At 27.9% G+C, this 21,500-nt stretch overlaps 4 protein-coding genes and 1 pseudogene across 4 annotated transcripts; 3 read left to right on the plus strand and 2 right to left on the minus strand.

The window, feature by feature from the left end:
• The first annotated feature begins 1,610 nt into the window (after positions 1-1,610).
• LOC132951053 (solute carrier family 35 member F5) lies at positions 1,611-7,004 on the plus strand. The gene is made up of 10 exons (XM_061022746.1): positions 1,611-2,015; positions 2,239-2,379; positions 2,447-2,527; positions 3,684-3,800; positions 4,309-4,461; positions 5,005-5,187; positions 5,426-5,582; positions 5,661-5,820; positions 5,880-6,131; positions 6,202-7,004. The coding sequence occupies exons 1-10, from the start codon at positions 1,926-1,928 to the stop codon at positions 6,269-6,271; spliced, it is 1,404 nt and encodes a 467-aa protein (XP_060878729.1). The 5' UTR covers positions 1,611-1,925; the 3' UTR covers positions 6,272-7,004.
• A 4,629-nt stretch (positions 7,005-11,633) lies between these two features.
• On the minus strand, positions 11,634-12,561 carry LOC132950587 (NADH dehydrogenase [ubiquinone] 1 beta subcomplex subunit 8, mitochondrial). Its single transcript, XM_061022103.1, has 2 exons — positions 12,055-12,561; positions 11,634-11,978 (listed from the first exon to the last, which is right to left on the minus strand). The coding sequence occupies exons 1-2, from the start codon at positions 12,338-12,340 to the stop codon at positions 11,740-11,742; spliced, it is 525 nt and encodes a 174-aa protein (XP_060878086.1). The 5' UTR covers positions 12,341-12,561; the 3' UTR covers positions 11,634-11,739.
• A 158-nt stretch (positions 12,562-12,719) lies between these two features.
• On the plus strand, positions 12,720-15,849 carry LOC132950585 (COP9 signalosome complex subunit 2). Its single transcript, XM_061022100.1, has 9 exons — positions 12,720-12,927; positions 13,084-13,278; positions 13,553-13,678; positions 13,772-13,939; positions 14,739-14,913; positions 14,977-15,115; positions 15,187-15,377; positions 15,448-15,589; positions 15,656-15,849. The coding sequence occupies exons 1-9, from the start codon at positions 12,874-12,876 to the stop codon at positions 15,798-15,800; spliced, it is 1,335 nt and encodes a 444-aa protein (XP_060878083.1). The 5' UTR covers positions 12,720-12,873; the 3' UTR covers positions 15,801-15,849.
• Positions 15,804-17,147, minus strand: LOC132950586 (co-chaperone protein HscB homolog). Its single transcript, XM_061022101.1, has 3 exons — positions 16,440-17,147; positions 16,116-16,369; positions 15,804-16,048 (listed from the first exon to the last, which is right to left on the minus strand). Exons 1-3 carry the CDS (start codon positions 16,833-16,835, stop codon positions 15,934-15,936), a joined length of 765 nt encoding a protein of 254 aa, XP_060878084.1. The 5' UTR covers positions 16,836-17,147; the 3' UTR covers positions 15,804-15,933.
• A 3,604-nt stretch (positions 17,148-20,751) lies between these two features.
• On the plus strand, positions 20,752-21,210 carry LOC132951406 (52 kDa repressor of the inhibitor of the protein kinase-like; annotated as a pseudogene).
• Positions 21,211-21,500: the final 290 nt, after the last annotated feature.

Here is a 21,500-nt window from a genome sequence, read left to right on the forward strand (position 1 = left end):
ATCACCATTAAAAGGAGTAAATAAAAAACGTTCAAGTTAAGCATTAGAATGCTCTATATCTTCATCAAAAATAATGTTATCATTGACTTCCTCAAGTTGATTTTGCTCTAAACTATTATCATTAACAGGTTTGAAATATTCTATTTCACTTTGAAGGATGTCAGTGGCTTCTTCTTTTTCCAATACTGACATACCTTTGAACTTAAATCACGTATTTCACTTTCACAGTCTAATTCCATTTTATACACAAAAATGCACTTCAAAATTATAAAATCTAGTGATTCACGAATGTCGAATTGTCGAATAATCTAAAACTTAAATCGTAATGAACTAACGAGCCATAACTAATAAGTAATAGACGTATCAGAAATTCATAAGATTAGATCGTCGACGGACGACGACAGACAATAGTCACCGATTACAAGAAACGAATTTGTGGGTAATTACAATAAGCAATAAATAATAATAATAATAATAATAATTATTATTTTTAGTATTATTAAATTATTTATTATTATTATTGAGTTCCAACAACACTGTTGTACAAGCCGACGTCGACGTCGTGAGCCTGCTGCGGCGCGGTGACACAACACAGAGTAAAGATAACTTTCCATTCTAAAAATAACAGTTTATCGTCAAATAGTAAATAGCTATAATAACAAAAGTATTTTAGTATCACAAGTTTAGAAAATTCTACTTATAAATTATAATAATTAGGTATATGTTATATTTTAATATTTACACTCTTTATCAATACCTACGGGCTACGTTCTAAAAATGTATTAATCCAAAAAAAAAGTAACGAGTAATTTAGTAAAAATTACTACAAAAAAGTAACTTAAATTACATATAAATTACTTACAATAAAATGTAATTAAATTACCATCAAATTACTTAAAAAGTAATTTCGTTACAGTAACTTGTAACTTAAGTTAAGTTACTCCCCAACACTGTTTAATACCATCCATTATACAGTGACCCACTGTAACCTACTGTACATCAGTCACTTCCCCACCTTTTTTATTGTTGTTAAAACTTTATTATTTAATAATATTTTAAAGTGTATTGTTCTATGTTACTATGGTGGTAATTTATTATGTTTTGCTTAAATTCTGCATAAAAAATTATATTTTTGTTCCTCTAACGTATAGTCAACTCGATCTAGCGGTGAACCTAACTTGAGTAATATTTTCAATCAGCCAAGACTTGTTTACCATAGAATATTCTATGTGTTTACACCACGGATATAGATTCTATGGTTGCACGACGGCCCATATTGGATCACAGCGCTAAACGGCGCCGAATATTCTTATCAATTCTGACAAAAAGTCGCGTTTTACTAGCGCCCTCTACAACCACTACTAGGTTACGTTATCCAAACCTGGTTACCTAGCCACTGTGGAGCGCTGGTATGACGCGACTTTTTTTTATGGATACTAAGTATGTATATATGTAACTTGATAAGAACATTTGGTGCCGTTATATTATTGCTCGTTGTGCAACTTTACTATTGTCCGTGGTTTACACATCCTGGACCACCTTATCGCGTATTCTTTATCTGGATGTTTGTGATAGATTTGAAGTCTGTGATTATAACTGATAAGTGAATGTTAGACATTAATCAATTGATAACTTAATATTTATACATTTATTATTACTATCATTATTACTAAACAATTATTAGTTTTTACGTACTACGGGGCTAGGGCTAAAAGCCTAAAAATTAAAAACATGTAAATTGTTATTTTTTTTGTATGCAAATAATTATATAAAAACATTGTAGAAATGTGATCATTTAATGAAATTGTGTATTCTAGTTTAACTAGTTCTATGTATTAACTGTATTACTTTTGTTGTGTAACTGGGAAGTTAGGTAGTCTAATGGATTTATTTTTGCCATAACGGTTTAAAATTACCATAAAAAAATGCACAATCTTTCCCAAAGACTGACATTTGGCTTGTTGTTATTACTGTTGGCAGATATAATATGGATAATGTCATCAAAATTCATTAACGTATGTTGTATAAATATAATATAAATATTGAATAAATAATAATGATGAATAATATCTTTCTTCTCATCAAAACTAACAAATTTAATAAGTGTTATAACATCTTAAATTTAGTTAAGAATTAATTTTAAATGCCTTTAAAATATAAATAAACATTTCAAAATATCTGCACAACTTTTAATTATTGCAATTGCCAATTATAAAGCTATATGTTTTTATTTTTCAGTATGTTCCTTACAAAACTGACGATTACAAAAAGCCATTTTTTTTTGCCTACACTAAAGCATCGATATTTACTCTCTACTTTTTGGTGTATATAATATTTAAGGAATTACGGAAACCTTGTGGAAACCAAACTAATTATATGGTAATTCTAGGTATATGTACTGAATTTTTAATATTCTAAGTAAAAGTATTATATTATGATGTTTTAGTTTGTTAATTTTGATACAATCGAAAATGGTGAAGATGATGAAGAAGATGACAATGTATTTACTGATGAAACTGAAAGATTAGTAAGAATTTAAGTTAACATTATTTAATGTAGAAATATTTTCTTTTGAGTTCACAATATTAGTCCATGTTTGAATTATATTTACTGATTAATCATACAATGTATTTTTGTTTCTAAAACTACCTCATTTTAACACAACTACTAAGACAACTCGCAGACTAGTTTTAAATAATTTTAGTTGGGGTGTCATGTAATTTTTTAATTTATCTTGTACACTTAAAATGTTCTGAAGATATTTCTGAGTTATTTTATATTAAAACATTCACAATTACATACATAATAGGTACCTAGCATGTGTGCAATTTATAACAAGATATACTATAACTTGGATATTGTACTATCCAATAAAACTTTTTTTCCCTTTAATATTTGCTTCTTAATGGTCATTGGGGATGCTTCATGGGGCTTAGCCCCATGTCCCTAAAATTGCAACTAAATGTTTGCTAATAAATCTTTTTGTTCAGTGGTATAATAATATAAGTTCAAAATTGGAACTAGTGTAAAAATTATCATATTAACTATGCAATTTTTCTTATTATATTATACATTGTCAGGTATCTGCTAAATTCTAGATGCCTGTTTGAACTATATAAATTTGCAAGGCTGGACAAGTTAATGATTTTTTTTTTAACTCAGTTAAGTTAATACACACTTTTCTTAACTTTTTATTAAGTTAAAAAAAAGTTGATTTGTTTATACAACGCTAGCTTACTTAATTTTTTTCCAACCCAAAACAAAATTATAGACTATAGTGTGTATACTTATTACAGTATTTCCAAATAAGTTAGTTTTGAATAATATACATTTTTGAAATTTAAATTTTTAAACAATTCACGGTAAATATATTTTGACATGATAACAAAATACCTTAACTTACTTCTTAAAATGAAAAATTAATTCGTTAATTTCACATTAATTATAAAAGAAATTTAGTTAAGTTAAAGGATTCAAATTAAAATCTTTTTAACTTAACTTTAACTTTTAACTCATTAATGCCCAGCCTTGTAAATTTGACTTTTTTCTTTCAATATGGTAAGTATGTTAATATTATTGTAATATGGTGTTAAAATTATTTGAAATCCATTTATCATGTATTATGAATTAAAATCACAAATTGTTTTGCATAATATGTAAACAATAAAACCATTTTTATACAGAGCACTGCAAGTTATGTCCCCATCAAAAATCCTAGTTTGACTTCTGGTACAGAGAGTGATGATTCTGGAACTGTTAAGCCAAATAATAAAGTTGTTCGATTTAACAAAGTTGCTGAGGTAATAAAATTTTTGTTAAATAAATTTATTTATTTTTCAGTAAACAGACTTCTTAAACCTAATTTATTAGAATTATCGACTGTGATATTAACTATAATCACTAATAAAATAATTAATTCAGTAAACAGACTTCTTAAACCTAATTTATTAGAATTATCGACTGTGATATTAACTATAATCACTAATAAAATAATTAATTAATTTTTAAATATTATTTATATCAAATGGTATTAGTAACAAGTATAACAGTTTATAGCTATCAATAATATTTTAATATTACTCTTAAATTAATATATTTCACTACCTAGTATAATTAGTTTTTGAACAAATAAATAATTTATGGTTATCTGTACATTTTAAGTGATGTGGGCCAATGAAGATTCTTTTGTCAATAAATTGACTGGTACTATAATAGAAATTAAAGAAATTATATTTTATCGGTTTTATTATTTATTATCATTTAATTATAAATCTATTATTAAATCTATTTATTTATTAATTATTACAGGTTAGACATTTATCTGAAACAGAAGCTACAGAAGCATTAATGGCTCGTTTATCATATGCTGCTACATTAAGAGCCCGAGAAATTTGTCGTTTATCAAGGCAATTACTAAATCTACACCAAACTGCAAAGCTAGCTTTCACAGTAGCTCCGCTTGTAAGAATTATTATACATTTATATAGTTACATTTTTTTTTTACTTCAGTACTACTGTATTAGAGTCATTTAATTTAACCTCTCCACAACAGCTCTCAAGTGCTTAAATTAAAACATAATAAAACTAGAATATTGTTATCACTTCTTATTAAGTATAAGTCTAAATAATAAAAGACTAAATTTTTTTGTTATTTTTATGTCATACGAATATACAATCCTATTTATATATTCTTGTTTTTATTAAATTACATTTAACTTTAGAAAATAAAAAACATAAAATTAGTCAGTTATTTTATACCTTTAAAAATTATACATGCATATAGATTCTATTTTTATCCATTGTACTATTCAATTTTTTAGATTGAAATGGAAATTTAACATGATTATATTAATATATTAAGTTTAATCACATTAGCTTTTTTTTATTATTGTATATAAATTAAATATTCCCTTTAAAAAAAAAATGTGAATATTACATATGATGTTGCATTAACAGTTATTACAAATTATGTTTATATATTGTTTGATTCTTTTTTTTTTTCAGTGGGGTGTTGCTAATTTATTACATCAAGTATCTATGGTTTACATGGAACATACCCTAGTGACTGTTGTATTGTCCACAACTAGCTTTTTCACTCTTCTGCTATCCCTATTTTTTGTTACACCTTCGACAGATCGTTTTACGGTCGCTAAATTAATAACTGTATTATTCAGCATAACTGGAAATGTGTGTACTCATTTAAATAATAATAAAAACAATAACAATAGTTTGTTCAAAATACAAAATATTATGTATTGTTTGTATTATTTAAATTTTACTTTTATAAAAGTGAATACTTGTTGATTAATTTTAATTAAGATTTAAACGCTTGTTAACAACAAAATTTTAAGCAAACTAAAATAAATTTGTGAATCTTAACAATTTTTTTAAAAAAATGATGGTATTAATTATTTTATATTTACAGGTCATAATTACATTACCTGATTCTCATTTTAGTTTTAGTGAAATTAATGTTGGATTTGCATTATCTTTATGTAGTGCTATTTTTTATGCATTGAATATTGTTACATTACGATCTTGGGTAGATCACGAAGACAAATTAGATATCATATTGTACTTTGGTAACTTTTTCACAAACTAATTGATTTTTCTATTATGTATTATAATATATATTATTGAATAAATTATTTTATTTTTAGGGCTTGTTGGTCTATTTAATGTTCTTATGTTCTGGCCGTTGTTCATTTTTCTTCATTTTTTTGAACTTGAAACCTTTGAATGGCCTAACAAACAACAAGCAATATCACTGTTCATAAATGGAGTTGTAAAAGCAACATTGCCTGAAGTCATATGGCTATGGTAAAATAAATTGTTATACTTACTTTATTTTACAATTCTAATTTGAGTTTTTATGTTAGGGGATGTTTGCTGACATCATCAATTATAGCAACAATGTCTATAGGATTGACTATTCCAATGTCTTTATTGCTATCTGGCATCTCCAGTCAAAACAAGTCTGATTATGAGCGATTTTTGTTACCATCATTTTATTTAGGTTTAGTTCCTACAACTTTCTCTTATTTTTCTCTTATTTGGTTAACACACCGATTTAATTATAATCAAAATGAATACAATTGTCTAAGCCGTTGCCAGAGAAAAAATTTAATTAGGTGAATAAACAGAAAATATTAGGTACTAAATAAATATATTATTTATATTAATATTGTTTCATCTTTTCAGGCTTAGAGATAGCGATGCTGAACAAGCAGAATCTCTTATACAAATTCATGAAACAGACAAAGAAGTATGATATAAATTATATTATTTATTTAGAAACTTCCAAGTTACTCACCAGGATTAATTATTTTTAGTATTTTTACCTCTTTTTGTGCAATGTATTATTAGACTTTACATTATTTATTGTGTGTTATATAAAAATTTTTGATCCAGATTATGAAATTAATAAAAAGGCCTACGTTATTATTAATATCATCTATTTAGATTTTTGGTGCATGCTTACGTATTTACACCAAAAATGAGTATTATCTTGTCAGTAAATAAAGTTTAATTTACATTGTTTATTTTGTATTGTGGGCACTGCTGAAAAAGTTAATATATTATAATAAATTGGGGTTTGTGTTAAATATCTGATATTTTGAATCTGGATTATAAATTTTAAATATAACATTATTGTTTATTTTATCACAATATTATGATACTTGATACTATATATGTATAACTTCAAATCTTTGTTTAATCTGTGTTATTATTTATATTTAATTTAGTATGAACATTTATTTATACATTTTAATCATATTTACTACCTACTAAATGTATAGATTATTGAATACCTAATCTATTAATTAATTGTTAATTGTAATTTGTATTCCTATAACATTTTCAACAATAATCACTTAATGTTTATACTGTAGTTTGTAATATCACTTGTTACCACTTATGAAATATACCAAATCTAAAAATATATGTCCTAATTCAATGTTTATTATTATAAAGCATATTTAATGTTAGCACTATATATAAAACTATTTGCTTCTTTTTTAATTATTTAAATTTGAATCATATTTTTTTTATACAAAATAAAATGGATACAAAAATAAATATAACTAAATTTTTTATTTGGATTTTGGACTAATTTCAATCCATAAAATGAATCCATGAATTCAATCTATAGTTGCACACTCTTACACTGAAGTCTAAAAATTGTGTACCACTGTTACCTACTACGGTGTTGAAAACTTACAATATATTTCAATGACTGTATCTATTCTGTGACTGAATATAAAACCAAATATTACCAAATATAATTGGTTAAAAACTTCAAAATATAATACATGGTTCCTTGTAAGTTGTTGTTAGTGGAAATTAGAAAAATAGTTGAGCGTGAATCCATTTCTAATTTTTTTTTAGAAGCGTCTGAATTTACTTTTTTTTGGACATTGGAAATTTAGCCATAAATTAACATCAAACAATTTCCTTATTTAGTCGTTGTAGTTAAAAAAACAAATGCCTGTGGATACTTGAAAATTTCACCAAAAGTTTATCTTATTCTATACAATTTTCAAAATATTTTACACTTTTTGAGCTATTTATACTTTTTCAATTAACTAAATTTACAATTTAGTTTTTTTTCTATAGGCAAATGTTAATAACATTTTTTCTGTTGGGTCGTATAGCTTGAACATTTAATACAAGGTTCCTCATAGGTTGTAATAATAGTAAATGAAAAATATTAAAGATGCATAAGAATGATTTTTTTTTTTATAAACATTTAAAGTTCGAATTTCAACAAAATGTATCAAATTTTAAGTTTAATCATTATTTTGTAGTTAAAAATGTATAAAATGTTGTATAACTATGGATTACAAATTAAAAATAAGGTTTCTCATTAGTAGTTCATACTGAAACCAAAAAAATCTATAAACACAATTTTTTTTATAGATAAGTATTTTAAGTCTAAATTTGAACAAAATTAGATATTTAAATTTTAAATAAAGAAAAACAACTTAAGTTATTATGTTGTAATTAAAAAATATACTTTTGGGTAGGTACTTGATAGTTGATACTTTTATAGTATATTATTATATTGTTGACACACTATAACAATATATGCAATTTTTGCCAAAAATTAATTCAACCTCGAACCAACAGTATTACTAATGTCTAATAGTAAAATAAACTGATCCCGCTGGCACTTCGTTGCCCGTTAAATGTACCAATTCTATATGACTCAAACTTTGTTCAATTCGTTATTTAATATTCGGTGTATGGTGTTCAAAATTTATCTTAACTTTTCTGTTGTCCGGAATAAAAATTCTGATTCGCAGCAGTATATTATCAGATAGGCAATCTACCTGCGGTTGATCGCAGACCCCGTGCTGTTTGTACGTAAGTGTATGATTTAACTCTAAAATATCAAAATTGTACCAAGTTTGTCATTTTTACTTGATTCCACCTACGGAGGATTAATATAATCAATTAATACAAAAGCCTCACGCAACCGTACTAAAATCCGATTTTTAAAACTAAAAACAAATTTAACACTTTAAATTAGCCTACCTAGTTCCCAGAGTTCTAATCTACACACAAACATTCATTTTTATCAATACTAATATACTACAATGTAATTATAAAATGATAGCTTTTGTTTGTATGTCCGGGATAAACTCCGAAACTACTGAACCGATTTCGAAAATTCTTTCACCACTACAAAGCCACATTGTTTGCGAGTGTCATTGGCTAATTTAAAAAGGGAAGTGATCCCCCCCATGTAGGTGCTCAAACAGGAATTTTGAGATTTACGATAGAAATTTTTGTTTTAAATGGTTGCTATGGGTTATATATATATAGATACAAATAATTTTTTTTTTTTTATTAAGAGTAAGGCTTCAACAGCTGAGGTTATTAGCCTGGTTGGGTTTTTGTACTTTAGTGTTGTCGGTAGGGAGAGGAACACGTGTGTGTTGGGTTTGGCAGATTTTTGATTGGGCACCCGTAGGTATCTGCCATGCCCAGGTGGGGGACGGCGGCACTTGATTCTCCGGACACCGTGACTTGCCCGAAGAAAAATGCCGTTCCTGGCCGAGAATTAGTCCGCTCGGCCACTCCGTGCCCCATACAAATAATTGTATAGACGTTGTTGTTGTTTTTGGCCATGTCACCAGGTTCGCACTTAAGATGCCATAACTCCGGAATCACTTATCCCACAGCGTACAAACTTCGCAGAAACCATCTACATGTCAATCTTAATATATCCTGAAATTTTTATCGAAATTAGTTTGGTGGATCTTGAGTTATAAAATGTATTCAAAATGTACACTTATTTTTATATATATAGATTAGGTACTTTAATAGCAATAATATCATAAATAGAGATAGGATTTTGATGACCTAAAATATTTAGTATAAAATGTCTGTTTTCAATGTTTGTTAAACCCACCAATATTAATAAAAAAAATTAATTTTTCGAACTAATTAACCATGTACCTACTTAAACATTTTGAGTGTACCTACGGTTATTCGTTTCTGAAATACAACAAAATATCAAAAATCGATTAATAAAAATTCGTTAATTATTTCCTGGTGAAAATCTAATATCATAAAAATGTTAAATTCAAATGATCATAAAAAATTAATGTTCCATTCCTATAAACTTTTGTTTCTTTAAGGAAGACAAATTTGTGAGGAATCTTCTACTAAAATGTCTAATGTTAGCTATGGAAAGATAACTTTTATGAATTTCTAACTGAAAAATAATTCGAACATTTTCGAGATTTTGATGAATTTTATCCTAATTTAAACTTTAAATGTATATAAAATACAGATTTGTGTAAATAATATTTAGAAAAACGTTTGTTACGTTCCAAATTAATTTATTTTAAAAAGTTCTAAAATATAAACTAGGTACTTGACTTAGAAAAATATTTTTACCATCAAAATTGTTCTTATAATCAAATTTACAAATTGGCTAATTCCAAAAAAAGTGAGACTTAGGTCATAGCCCATAGGTCACTTGTATATAAGGCCGACTTTGAGCACACTCTAGGCACTACATCATAATATTACTTATGTGTACGCCATGCGTTTAGTAAATGTTACTTATTACTAAAAGCAATGTAGTCATTTTTGTTCAGATCGATCTACAAACATAATCCTAAACTCAACAATAGCATTTTATAGGATCAAAGGAAAAAAATACAAAAGTTATCAACTTCTATCTCTATATAATCATAAAATATACTTAGGAAATATTTATATAGACTGACAGACCATCTTCACTCAGAATCATTTTATATCATTGAATTCAAATTTAACACATCCATTACAGCTCTAGACACCTACTGTACAGCAGAGCAGACAGCAGTACCTATTTGTCCACCTTTTTCAATTACTAAGATTTTCTTTGATAAATAATTTAATTAAAACATAAATCAGTAGTGAGTAGTCCACTTAAATTAATCAACGTTTCTTGGAGATGATAAAGATTGGTATATTAGAAATTCATTATTATTTGAAAAAAACTTATCTATACTTTACCTGCACGACCACACCATACACCACAACCTTACTACAAATATTTGTCTAACAATAACTATTGGACCAATCCCATAATTGTTAGCGAGAATTTTACCCTCAAAAGTAAATCAAGCACAGTTGGATATTTTCGGTGGCAGAAGTATAATAATTTGAAACCCAGGTGGTTAATTATATAAAATATGTAATACCATACTATTGAAAGATTCTTAGAACAAATTACAAATTATTTATGAATTCTTGATTTTGTAAATGAGATATAATAAATAATTATTAATATGGTATAATATGAGCTCCAGGCTATGTGAAAAACTTCCCATTTCCAGACCAGCCGGAATGGCCCTGGACTGACTTACATAAAAGTATAATATATTATAAGTAGGGCCTGGGAAATGCGGGTAGAGGTTACTCAAGCCTTGTCCGATAATATAATACGAATTACGAGTACCTACAACCTACTTATAATCTGTTATATTTATTTAAAAACCATGTGGGTGTAAAAATCTTAAAATAAAATTTCAAATTCATACTTGGTTTCCAAAACTCAAAAATTGCTCCAAAAACTCTAAAATGCCCTAAAACGTTAAGAAAATGACCTAAAAACTAAAAAATGCAAAATAAACTTTCTTATTCTCATTCAAATGTACATAAAATAAATTTTTGACATGACGAGCATTGCACAGTAAGCTTAGGAAAACAATGCAAAGTGCATCGAAATCCCAGCACTAATTATAAGATTAAATGATTTAATATTTATTAAAATAATTTTTTATAAATTGCAATTAAGTTTTTAACCAAGGTGTTATAGGGCTAGTTGTACTGTCTACGCTAAATCAGCTGATAACAGATTTTATAACCGGGAAAATTCGGCCAATTAAACTTTGGTTAACTTTAATCGGAGATGGTACAACTAGCCCTTAGTCTATAGTAGCCAATACAACTAAATTATAAAATAGAAATCTCAAAAAAATTTTAGTTTATAATTAGAAATTACAATCACTGCACCTACACTATTCAGAATAAATATAAAATAGAAAATTACAATTTTTCTTTCAATATACAGTTACTACATTTTACCAATTAAATAAGTAGTTGTATTTTATTAATTATTACACACAAAATAGACTTCATACATGTTTTATTCAACTTTTAACTGTACAACAAACTTAAAAATAAATTTAAAGTGTTTCAGCTACTACACAGATATAAATATACTTTAATAACTTTTCAGAAATATTTATCTGAATAAGTAAAATGTTTCACATCTTCTTGAGGCCATTGTTTAGGCATGAATGGTCTATATCGTTTACACCAATAATCCCCAGAAAGCATCAATCCACTTATTCCAAAAACTGCTGCGAACAATGACAATACTCTCTGCCAGTCAGGATATCTAGCTTTTTCTCTATAATTTGGGTCACCTTTGTCTGAACCCCACATGTCAGCATGAACGTGCATTATCTCACCTAAGAAAATAAATAAATGAATAAAAACCATTTCATAACACCAAGGTAACAAATATAACTAACTATTTAGGCTTACCAAAGTTTCTATTATGTTCGGGGCAGTCCCATGGATAATATTCACTTTTGGAATCTTGGCCAATGTCTGGTAACTTTGGATAGTCACCAAAACCTAGACCATCGTCAGGGTGTGGTGCATACTCCTCCGGTAACAGGCCATACTTCTTTGCAGCAGCTATTCGTTCCTCTTCAGTTTTTGGATATGGACCGGGCTTCCAGGGTTCATGTGATACTACACTCCTGCTAGACACTGAATAAATAGCTTTGGTGCGCAACATCCCATTAATTACACGGGGTAAAGCCATGTTGAAATGCTAATGACAACAAAATTAAACAATTAGTTTAATCGTTCAATGTTAATTTAATTTTGATCAATGAACAAAGATTAGTAAATTAGCTTATCAAAGATACAGCAGCAGTAAATTACTGCACCGCCGTACTGGCGTACTGGAGTATACTGGAGTCAGACTAGGTAATTACTAATTAATGATTATTATAATTTTCAACATATTTTCGCAAAATAAATAATGTTGATAACAGCGAAGGACATTTAATAACCAGTAACCAGAGCAATGGTGGTACTAACCTTCAATCATGGATGAAAGTGCGGATCTTCGTTGGACGTTTTCGTCAAACAGAATTTGTTGTTCTTATCTCTATTTTTCATGTATCATGTTTACAACATAACCCGATAGGCGATAACGGGAATAAATCGTATGAACTTACTGTGGACATGGAAATCGGAAATTAATAAATAGCTTACTATAATATTTATTTAGCTTCCAGTTATTGTTAATTGTTATGTATACTAAAATTTAAATTTAACTTTAAATTTACAATGTCCGACACCGAGGATGTATACATGTGTGAAGATGACGAAGATTATGGTCTCGTAAGTATAATTTACACTATGACTGTGTAAATCTATACACTCTTTTGTTTTGCAATTTTTTACTATAAAACTTCAATTTGTATATGTTTGAAGTATATTACCATCACCCACATACATATCAATGTAAAAAATATATTCTAAATTTGTTATTAATAGGAATATTCAGAAGATAGCAATTCTGAACCCGATGTGGATTTGGAAAATCAATATTATAACTCAAAATCGCTAAAAGAAAAGGACCCTAACGCTTCATTAGTGTCATTTCAAAAAGTATTAGATCTTGAAGCTGGTGAAAAAGGAGAATGGGGTTTCAAAGCTCTAAAACAAATGATCAAAATTAATTTTCGACTTGTGAGTTTAAATTTCAAATTTTTTTATCTGAATATTTTATTTAAATAAATGTACATACCTATTGTCATATTACAATTATTTTTTGTACTATATAATAAATATTTAATTTTAATATACATAATATATTATGTTCATTTTGTATTAAATCTACTACTACTTTTGACTACTTATATCAAAAAAAAAACATATAGCAAGTAATTTGTACTTATATTTATTTATGTAAGTTATATAGAAAAGAGTTTTATTATTATTATTTTTTTTTTTTTTTGTTCAGAGTAACTTTGATGAAATGATGAACCGTTATAAGCAATTATTAACATACATAAAAACTGCAGTTACTCGGAATCATAGTGAAAAATCTATAAATTCAATTTTAGATTATATTTCAACTTCAAAAAATGTAAGTTTCTGTAACACAATAAATTATATTTATTACAATATATGTTTAACCTCTTATTTAAAATATATTTGACATTATGTATTTTGAATGTAGATGGAATTATTGCAAAATTTCTATGAAACAACTTTAGATGCATTGAAAGATGCCAAGAATGATAGACTTTGGTTTAAAACTAATACAAAATTGGGTAAATTGTATTTTGATTTAGCCGATTACAATAAACTGACCAAAATTCTGAAGCAGTTGCATGCTTCTTGTCAAGTAAGATATATCTACTATGTTTAAATACTTGATTACTAATATTATCCAGTATTGAATACTTCATAGTTTTTGTTTTAATACTATTTGTAGCGTTAAGTAATAATAAGACTGTTTCTGCTCAAATACAAAATCATAAAATTTATAATTTATTGCTATAATTATAAATAACCTCCAATGATTCTAACTGAAATTTCTTAATATGAATATTTAATTTTATATAACAATGAGTATTTCTATTTTTAATTTGTTTACTATATCACATTCTTGTGAAGGAATTACTAAATGGGCAGCCCATCAATAAATTTTATTTGGACCAGAACTGGAAATATCTTTCTTAAATTTTAATTTTTTGGAGAATTTTTATCTTTACTTTCTTTAGTTAAATGTGTACACTAATTTTTTACCGTTCCCAAAAACTCCTAAAATCCTAATGTGGCCCTACAAAAATATTAAATGGTGTCCCTTGTTGTAGGGTCTTAAAAGTTAGGTATAGTATTTAAAAACTGAGTGTTGTCAACATAATTAGATGCTTGCAGCATCTGAATTCAAATTATTTGTGATTAGTTTTTTTGTAGTTAGTAGTTTTCTGATAAATGTACGATCTTTAAAAACTTATAATTGCGCTATCATTTTTAGTATTAAAATCTTATTGGATTTGCAAAATAATGTGTATCCCATTAACAAAATTAGTTTCATAATATTGTATCTTAATATTTCAATATGTTTGTGTCTCTTCATATTATTTATGTTTAATAATGTATGTTATTTAATAAACTACATATTATGCTTACAATTCCAGACTGATAATGGTGAAGATGATCTTAAAAAAGGTACCCAACTATTAGAAATTTATGCTTTAGAAATACAAATGTATACAGCACAAAAAAACAACAAGAAATTGAAAGAACTTTACGAACAGTCACTCCATATTAAATCTGCTATTCCACATCCTTTGATTATGGGTGTTATTCGAGGTAAATTAAATACTAAATAATTAGAATTAAATCTAAAGATTAAACTCATTATATATTTTATAGAATGTGGTGGTAAAATGCACTTGGAAGAAGGCCATTTCTCTAAAGCACATACTGACTTTTTTGAAGCTTTCAAAAACTATGATGAATCTGGAAGTCCTCGTCGTACAACATGCTTAAAATACCTAGTTTTGGCAAACATGTAACAGTTTTGAATTAACCATGTTAATAATTAGTTATTACTAGTAATTATAATTGTTATCTAAATTTAAGGTTGATGAAATCTGGTATCAACCCATTTGATTCACAAGAGGCTAAACCTTATAAAAATGATCCAGAAATATTAGCAATGACTAACTTAGTCCAAGCTTACCAAAACGACGACATTAAAGAATTTGAAACAATCTTAAAAAATCATCGTCAAAATATAATGGATGATCCATTCATTAGAGAACACATTGAAGGTAACTTGGATAATTACCTGATTAATTGTACACTTGTGTATTATATTTAAATACATATTTTATTTTACAGCCTTATTAAGTAATATTCGTACTCAAGTATTGATAAAATTAATTAAACCTTATACTCGTGTTCATATACCATACATTGCAATGGAACTCAATATTGAAGAAAGTGATGTTGAAAATCTTTTAGTTACGTGTATTCTAGATGAGTAAGTATAATTTTGTTTACCTCTTTTTTAAATTATGTTTCTTACTTAATATAATTTATATTACAGGACCATTAAAGGCCGCATTGATCAGACAAATCAAGTTTTAACTTTAACACTAGTTGATTCTGCAACCAACCGTTATGCAGCCATAGATAAGTGGACCAATCAACTAGCTACTCTCAATTTATCTATTTCACAAAAAATATTTTAAAAATGTTCAATGTAATTTTTTTTTTTAATAAATCTTTTACAACATAATATATTATATTAATGTCTAAAATATTCTAATTTCAATATTTTTGAAACTAATTTTAGCAGTTTTAAAAATATACTGAATATTTTTTTTATAACACATCCTTATCTTTGATTTTTTTTAGCAATGTTGTAAAGAACTTGGCTTTTGATAATAATAATTTTGCTTGATTTTGGTTATTTTCACTGAATGCTTTTGATAGTTCCCTATTAACATACAAATATTAATTATAGTCTATGAAAATATTAATCCTAATTAAATTATTCAACTAACGTGTATAAGACAACCAACGTATCATCAACATCTTTCTTCAGACGTTCTAGAGATTCTTTTGTATCAACTTCTTCAACTTTTTCATTCCAATCCATTATTTCATATAAAAAAATGCTATCCATTGTTATAGAATCTTCTTCAATACTCAAACCACCAAGGTTTAACATATAAAGACCTCTTAGAAGTGGGTTCAATAGAGTCGTATAAGATTTGTTTAATAGAGAAGAAAATGATTCGGATAGTAATTGTTCTTCCTAAAACACAATTCATTAATATAAAAATCAATGTAAATATAATTAAATACATTGGTAGAATAAAATTCACTTCAGTTTTGTTGGAAAATCTGTCAGGATGCATAAGGTTTTGTAGTTTTCTAAAATTTGATGTCAACTGTACAGTATCAATATCATACTGAACATTTATGTTAAACAGCTCAAAATAATTTAAATTCTGGTCTTCGGATGACTGAATTATTGAGCAATTTTTACAAAACAGACAAGGTCTGATGTCTAATATTGTTTGACAGTTCCAACATTTGAACGCATCATAGGTTGCATACGGATGGCCCTTGAATTTATAATTATTATTTTTGACAGTGACTATCTGTTGATAAAAGGGTTCTGAAAATTGTCTAGCTCCAGAATGATGAACACTTCGACATACTGTTCTTAATAAGCTATCTCCAAACATACTGGTACGCCAATACCGCATCACAAACATTATAAAATATAAAGCAATATAATAAATAATAAAAAACAAGACCAAAACTCTAATTTATATCAATAGTTATGAAGTTAACATAGATTATAATAAAATATTACGTAGGTTGTAGGTATGTATAATATTTGTGAAATACATATATTTTAAACTCAGGTCTATGGTGAGATATTATACAATTATAAGGTATTAAATTATTATTATACTTATATTTACAATTACTACAAATTACATTTTACACTTTAATTTCAACTTTGCTTATTGCAACTTATCAATGATTAATGAATAATGTTGTGTACTTTTGTACCGATGTCTAATAAAAATTCTGATAATTGAATAATGATAACACTCATTATCAGTATCAAACCGAGGTAGATGTACCATAGAACCACAATGTAGGTAAAACAACCTACATCGTGCATGGAACAATAATACACACAATATTATATTAAAATAATTTATATAAATAGTTTTCAAACACCATCCTATAATATATAATATTATTATTAGTCTTGAAATAAGACAGAAATCATTTAATTTCGTGTTACCTTTTATAATTATAGCTGGTTTCATGTTTGTGACTTATATTTGCCATTTGGTACAATTTATAAATATAGACGATATTATAAGATATAATGCCATAATGGACATGCATATTGTACTGTTCTATACTTTCATTGAGATATACGTAAGTCAATTATTATTTTTTGTTTTTAACAAAGGCCATTTTATTCACACAAAGATGTTCCAAGTTACAAATGCTCCCCCGAGGGTCGAAGTCTGTCCTCGCGTCACCCAATTTTCAAGTTTTGGTCAGAGGGGGGGGGGGAACGGGAGGAAGCTTCAATGCACTTTGATATACCAATTTCTTATGACATCTTCTATTGAACTTTTCTACGATTGTTATTTACAAAACTGTTCTTAATACTTCCATAAATTAAAATTAGATAACCCCAACACAAATTATAAACTCCAATAATTATTATTTAAAATAATGTTTTTACTTAGATATTTCGATATTACTTATCAAATATGAAATAATTTAACATTTTTCTTTACGTATATAATAATCAACATAACATAATAAATACAATATAAAATCAATTATTGAGTTATTTATTGATATTTATTGAGTAAGTAGTTAAATTAAATAGATGTATTCATGAAATTATGGCGAAAATTTAGCGTTTTCCGTCACCAGTATGGCCCGCATCCTAATTTAAAACAATGTAAAATTACGAGTTTGCGTTTTTAATGTTTTTATTACTTCGTCCGACAAAACGCAAGCCGACCGGCGTATTACCACAGACTATATAAAAAATGTACATATAGTCTGTGGTATTACATCCGTCGTGTATAGTAATGCTCAAGCTGTACATGAGATAATGCAACACATCATCTATTCATCTAATGCACAGCTTGCCCCAACACAGAAGACATCCAAAAAGGCACAAGCCGAGGGATTAACGTTGCCCGCTTCGGGCCGAATCAATATCTAAACGATATCTTGAAAGAAGTTTTACTTCCCCGAGTATAATGGTGGGCTCACTCACCTTTTTTTTTTTTTCAAAAAAGTAATTTGCGTTTAATCATTAATAGTATTAAACTTTTACTTAAAATTGATCGATTATAAACATTATTATAAGCCTGCTATAAGGAATTTCATTGTTTTTTGTTTATTCTTAATCTAAATATTTTAAAATGTGTGAAATACAATTTTTGATGTGAAAAATTCTTTAGCAGCGTTGTGCACTTTTTTGTGATAGGTAAAAAATGTCAAACTCGCGTCAGGACGAATGCGTGCATATAGACCAATATGCGAAATAAAAATAAACATAGGTACTTCTATAGAAGCAAAGCTGCAGGACACTAACTAATTGGAAAGTTAAAGTTAAGTTTAATTCATATTAACTTTGTAACTTAACTAGTTATTTTTTTAACTCGTTGAACCTTTAAAGTACAAGTTCATTTTGAGAAATTAATTTGCAACTGTACTACAAAAACTTTACAAAATATCGAAAATCTATTTCCCACAAAACATTGAATTCAAGTTAGTTTTCAAAATTGAAATCTGATTTCTAGAAGTATGTTAATTTTTCTTTCGCTTTTGGCATTATTCGCTCTCATGTAAGTAGAAATATATAAATAATTAACTGATTATCTAATTTTTATTTTATTTTCATATGTTGCACTTGTTGATATTTATTACCATATTAGATGTTTTATCTAGTAGCCACTGTTACTGTTAGTGTCTATTGTTCGTTTTCTTCAATTACCTACTAATATCTAAAATGAATGATTGGGGCGTAATGGACGTTTAGGTAAAAACAAAACGTAATATAAATTTTTAATGTAATATAAATTGTCATGTATTTTACCACATAAATTATGGTATTTTTATACTGATGATAATTAATGCAATTCGTGCAAAATTATTCCCAAACCATTCAAAAATATAAAAAATGCACGACGTTAATATTCAAGTTTTCACTTCTGCCAGCACTCCCGGAGCGCAACCCGTCTGGTTTTTTTTTTTTTTATTCCTTTTTTATTCCTGTATCGTGATAATTGTTTTAATTCAAATGATCCAGCACAGTTCAATAATATAATAATGCTAAACTAAAAAAAAAATTTGTTTTTGTCAGTAAAAACACGACATTCGTATTTATTTATATAGATTTATTTAATATATTATGTATGTTGAAAATTAATCCGTTAGAGTGCGCCACTAGTAACAAACTTATCTCGTTACCATGGACCATTTCAACTAACCCCTGAACTCCAGATCACGAATTAAGATATAGGTATATCTTAATTCGTGCTCCAGATCCAACAGCACCACTCCATGTGGAGGCCCTACCAATTAACTGATTTATAATATCTAATCATTATTTTAAAATATTTATATATTTATAATTCATATGGAGGCGACGGAGACTGCAAAAGTGTTCTTTCCGTGGAGCCCCGGGTTGCACTGCAGCTGACGTACGTGTTTCTGTCAAATACTTTAAAATGTAAAATAATATATACTTTCATTTACTTCTCCATGGAAAGAACACTTTTGCAGACGCGTCTCCGACGGAACTCCAAGGCAAAAACAATGAACTAAGAAGATCATTAACAAGATAACGTAGTGGTGTGCTCCATGCTTCCACCGATCTTCACTCTTTTTCCGTTTTCGGCCGGTGTTATAATCCCGACGGCCGAGTCACGCCGCCGATTTCGTAGAAGTGGAGCACCGGTGTTGTCTTCGATAACTCCGGATTTTGGTCTCCGACGTCGCCGTCACAGCAGTCGTCTTCAGCACCTCTATTGTCAACCGATCGCGGTCATAACGCGCCCGCGACAGCCTCCACACCGAAAGATTTTCCATGTTGCTATTGAAGTAACAAGTGGCCCAAGGCTAAGACTTACATTATACCAATTACCAACACAATCTGCATCCATCACGTGCCGGTTCCTACTATCTAACCATTCTATAACCTTATAAATTCTAAACTTACTTTTAAAGAATAGACCAGATAAAACAAGGTTAGTTTGTACAAACCAGGGACGTATTTATGGGGGAGGCTGAGGCCCTGAGGGGACTTCGCCCCCCCCCAGAATTCCAGAAATTGTTTATTAAGTCTGCTTACCATGCCCTATCAGATGTAAATCGTAAAAGTTCAATTTAATTTTATAAAGAATTATTAGTAACAACGAACAAGTTATTCATGTAATGTGTCTGACGATTTTGATCGTATAACGATTATACCTTTGAGTTCGGTACATAGTGCTTTATTTTGACGTGCGGTACTGCTGCATTATCGTAATTTTGATTTATTTTGCCTAGAATTGATTTACTGATATACACGCGTTGTCGAGTCTCAATCACCGTACAATAATTATACGAGCCCGTATGAGCTAAAAATATATATTTATACTTCACAATGACACTATAACTTCATTACAATATGTATTACCAAGTATTGCAGTTGAAAAACCATATTCTTATTTAAAAAAAAGCTGTTGAATTTTATGAAAATGATTTACCGGGGCTAAAAGACGTTATAGAAGCAGAGTACGAAATTTGCAAGTTAAGTGGAAGAATATTGAAGACAACTTAAGGCCCAAAACTGCTATAGAGGCTTTGAGTGTCTGTGATAATTTAATGTACCCAAACATGTATGAATTACTAAAAATACTAGCTATAATACCAGTATCCACCGCTACAGCTGAACGCAGCTTTTCGACGTCGAGAAGACTCAAAACGTATTTAACTTCAGAATCCAGACTAGTGGCACTTTTAGCTATTCATAGAAACATTGACATACCAGATGACATTTTATTAGAAAAATTTGCCAACAGTGGCAAAGAAAGAAATTTAAATTTAATATGATTTGTTATATTATTATTATTGTTATTATTATTATTATATATATTATTTCATTATTAATTTTTTGAAAACATAAAAAATCATAACAAAAATTAAAATTGTGTACTAATTTTTTAACTCTTGTTTTAATAGGTAGGCTAAATTATAGAGAATTTCAGCTGGAGAAAAATAACAGCCCCCCCCCCAAAAAAAAAGAAATCTAAATACGCCCCTGGTACAAACTATATATAGATACTTAATTCCTCCAACAAAACGACAGACCTTATTCATTAAATGTCTGTTTAATTTTCGGG

Source organism: Metopolophium dirhodum, chromosome 8 (assembly GCF_019925205.1).
Source record: "Metopolophium dirhodum isolate CAU chromosome 8, ASM1992520v1, whole genome shotgun sequence".
NCBI classification, from domain to species: domain Eukaryota; kingdom Metazoa; phylum Arthropoda; class Insecta; order Hemiptera; family Aphididae; genus Metopolophium; species Metopolophium dirhodum.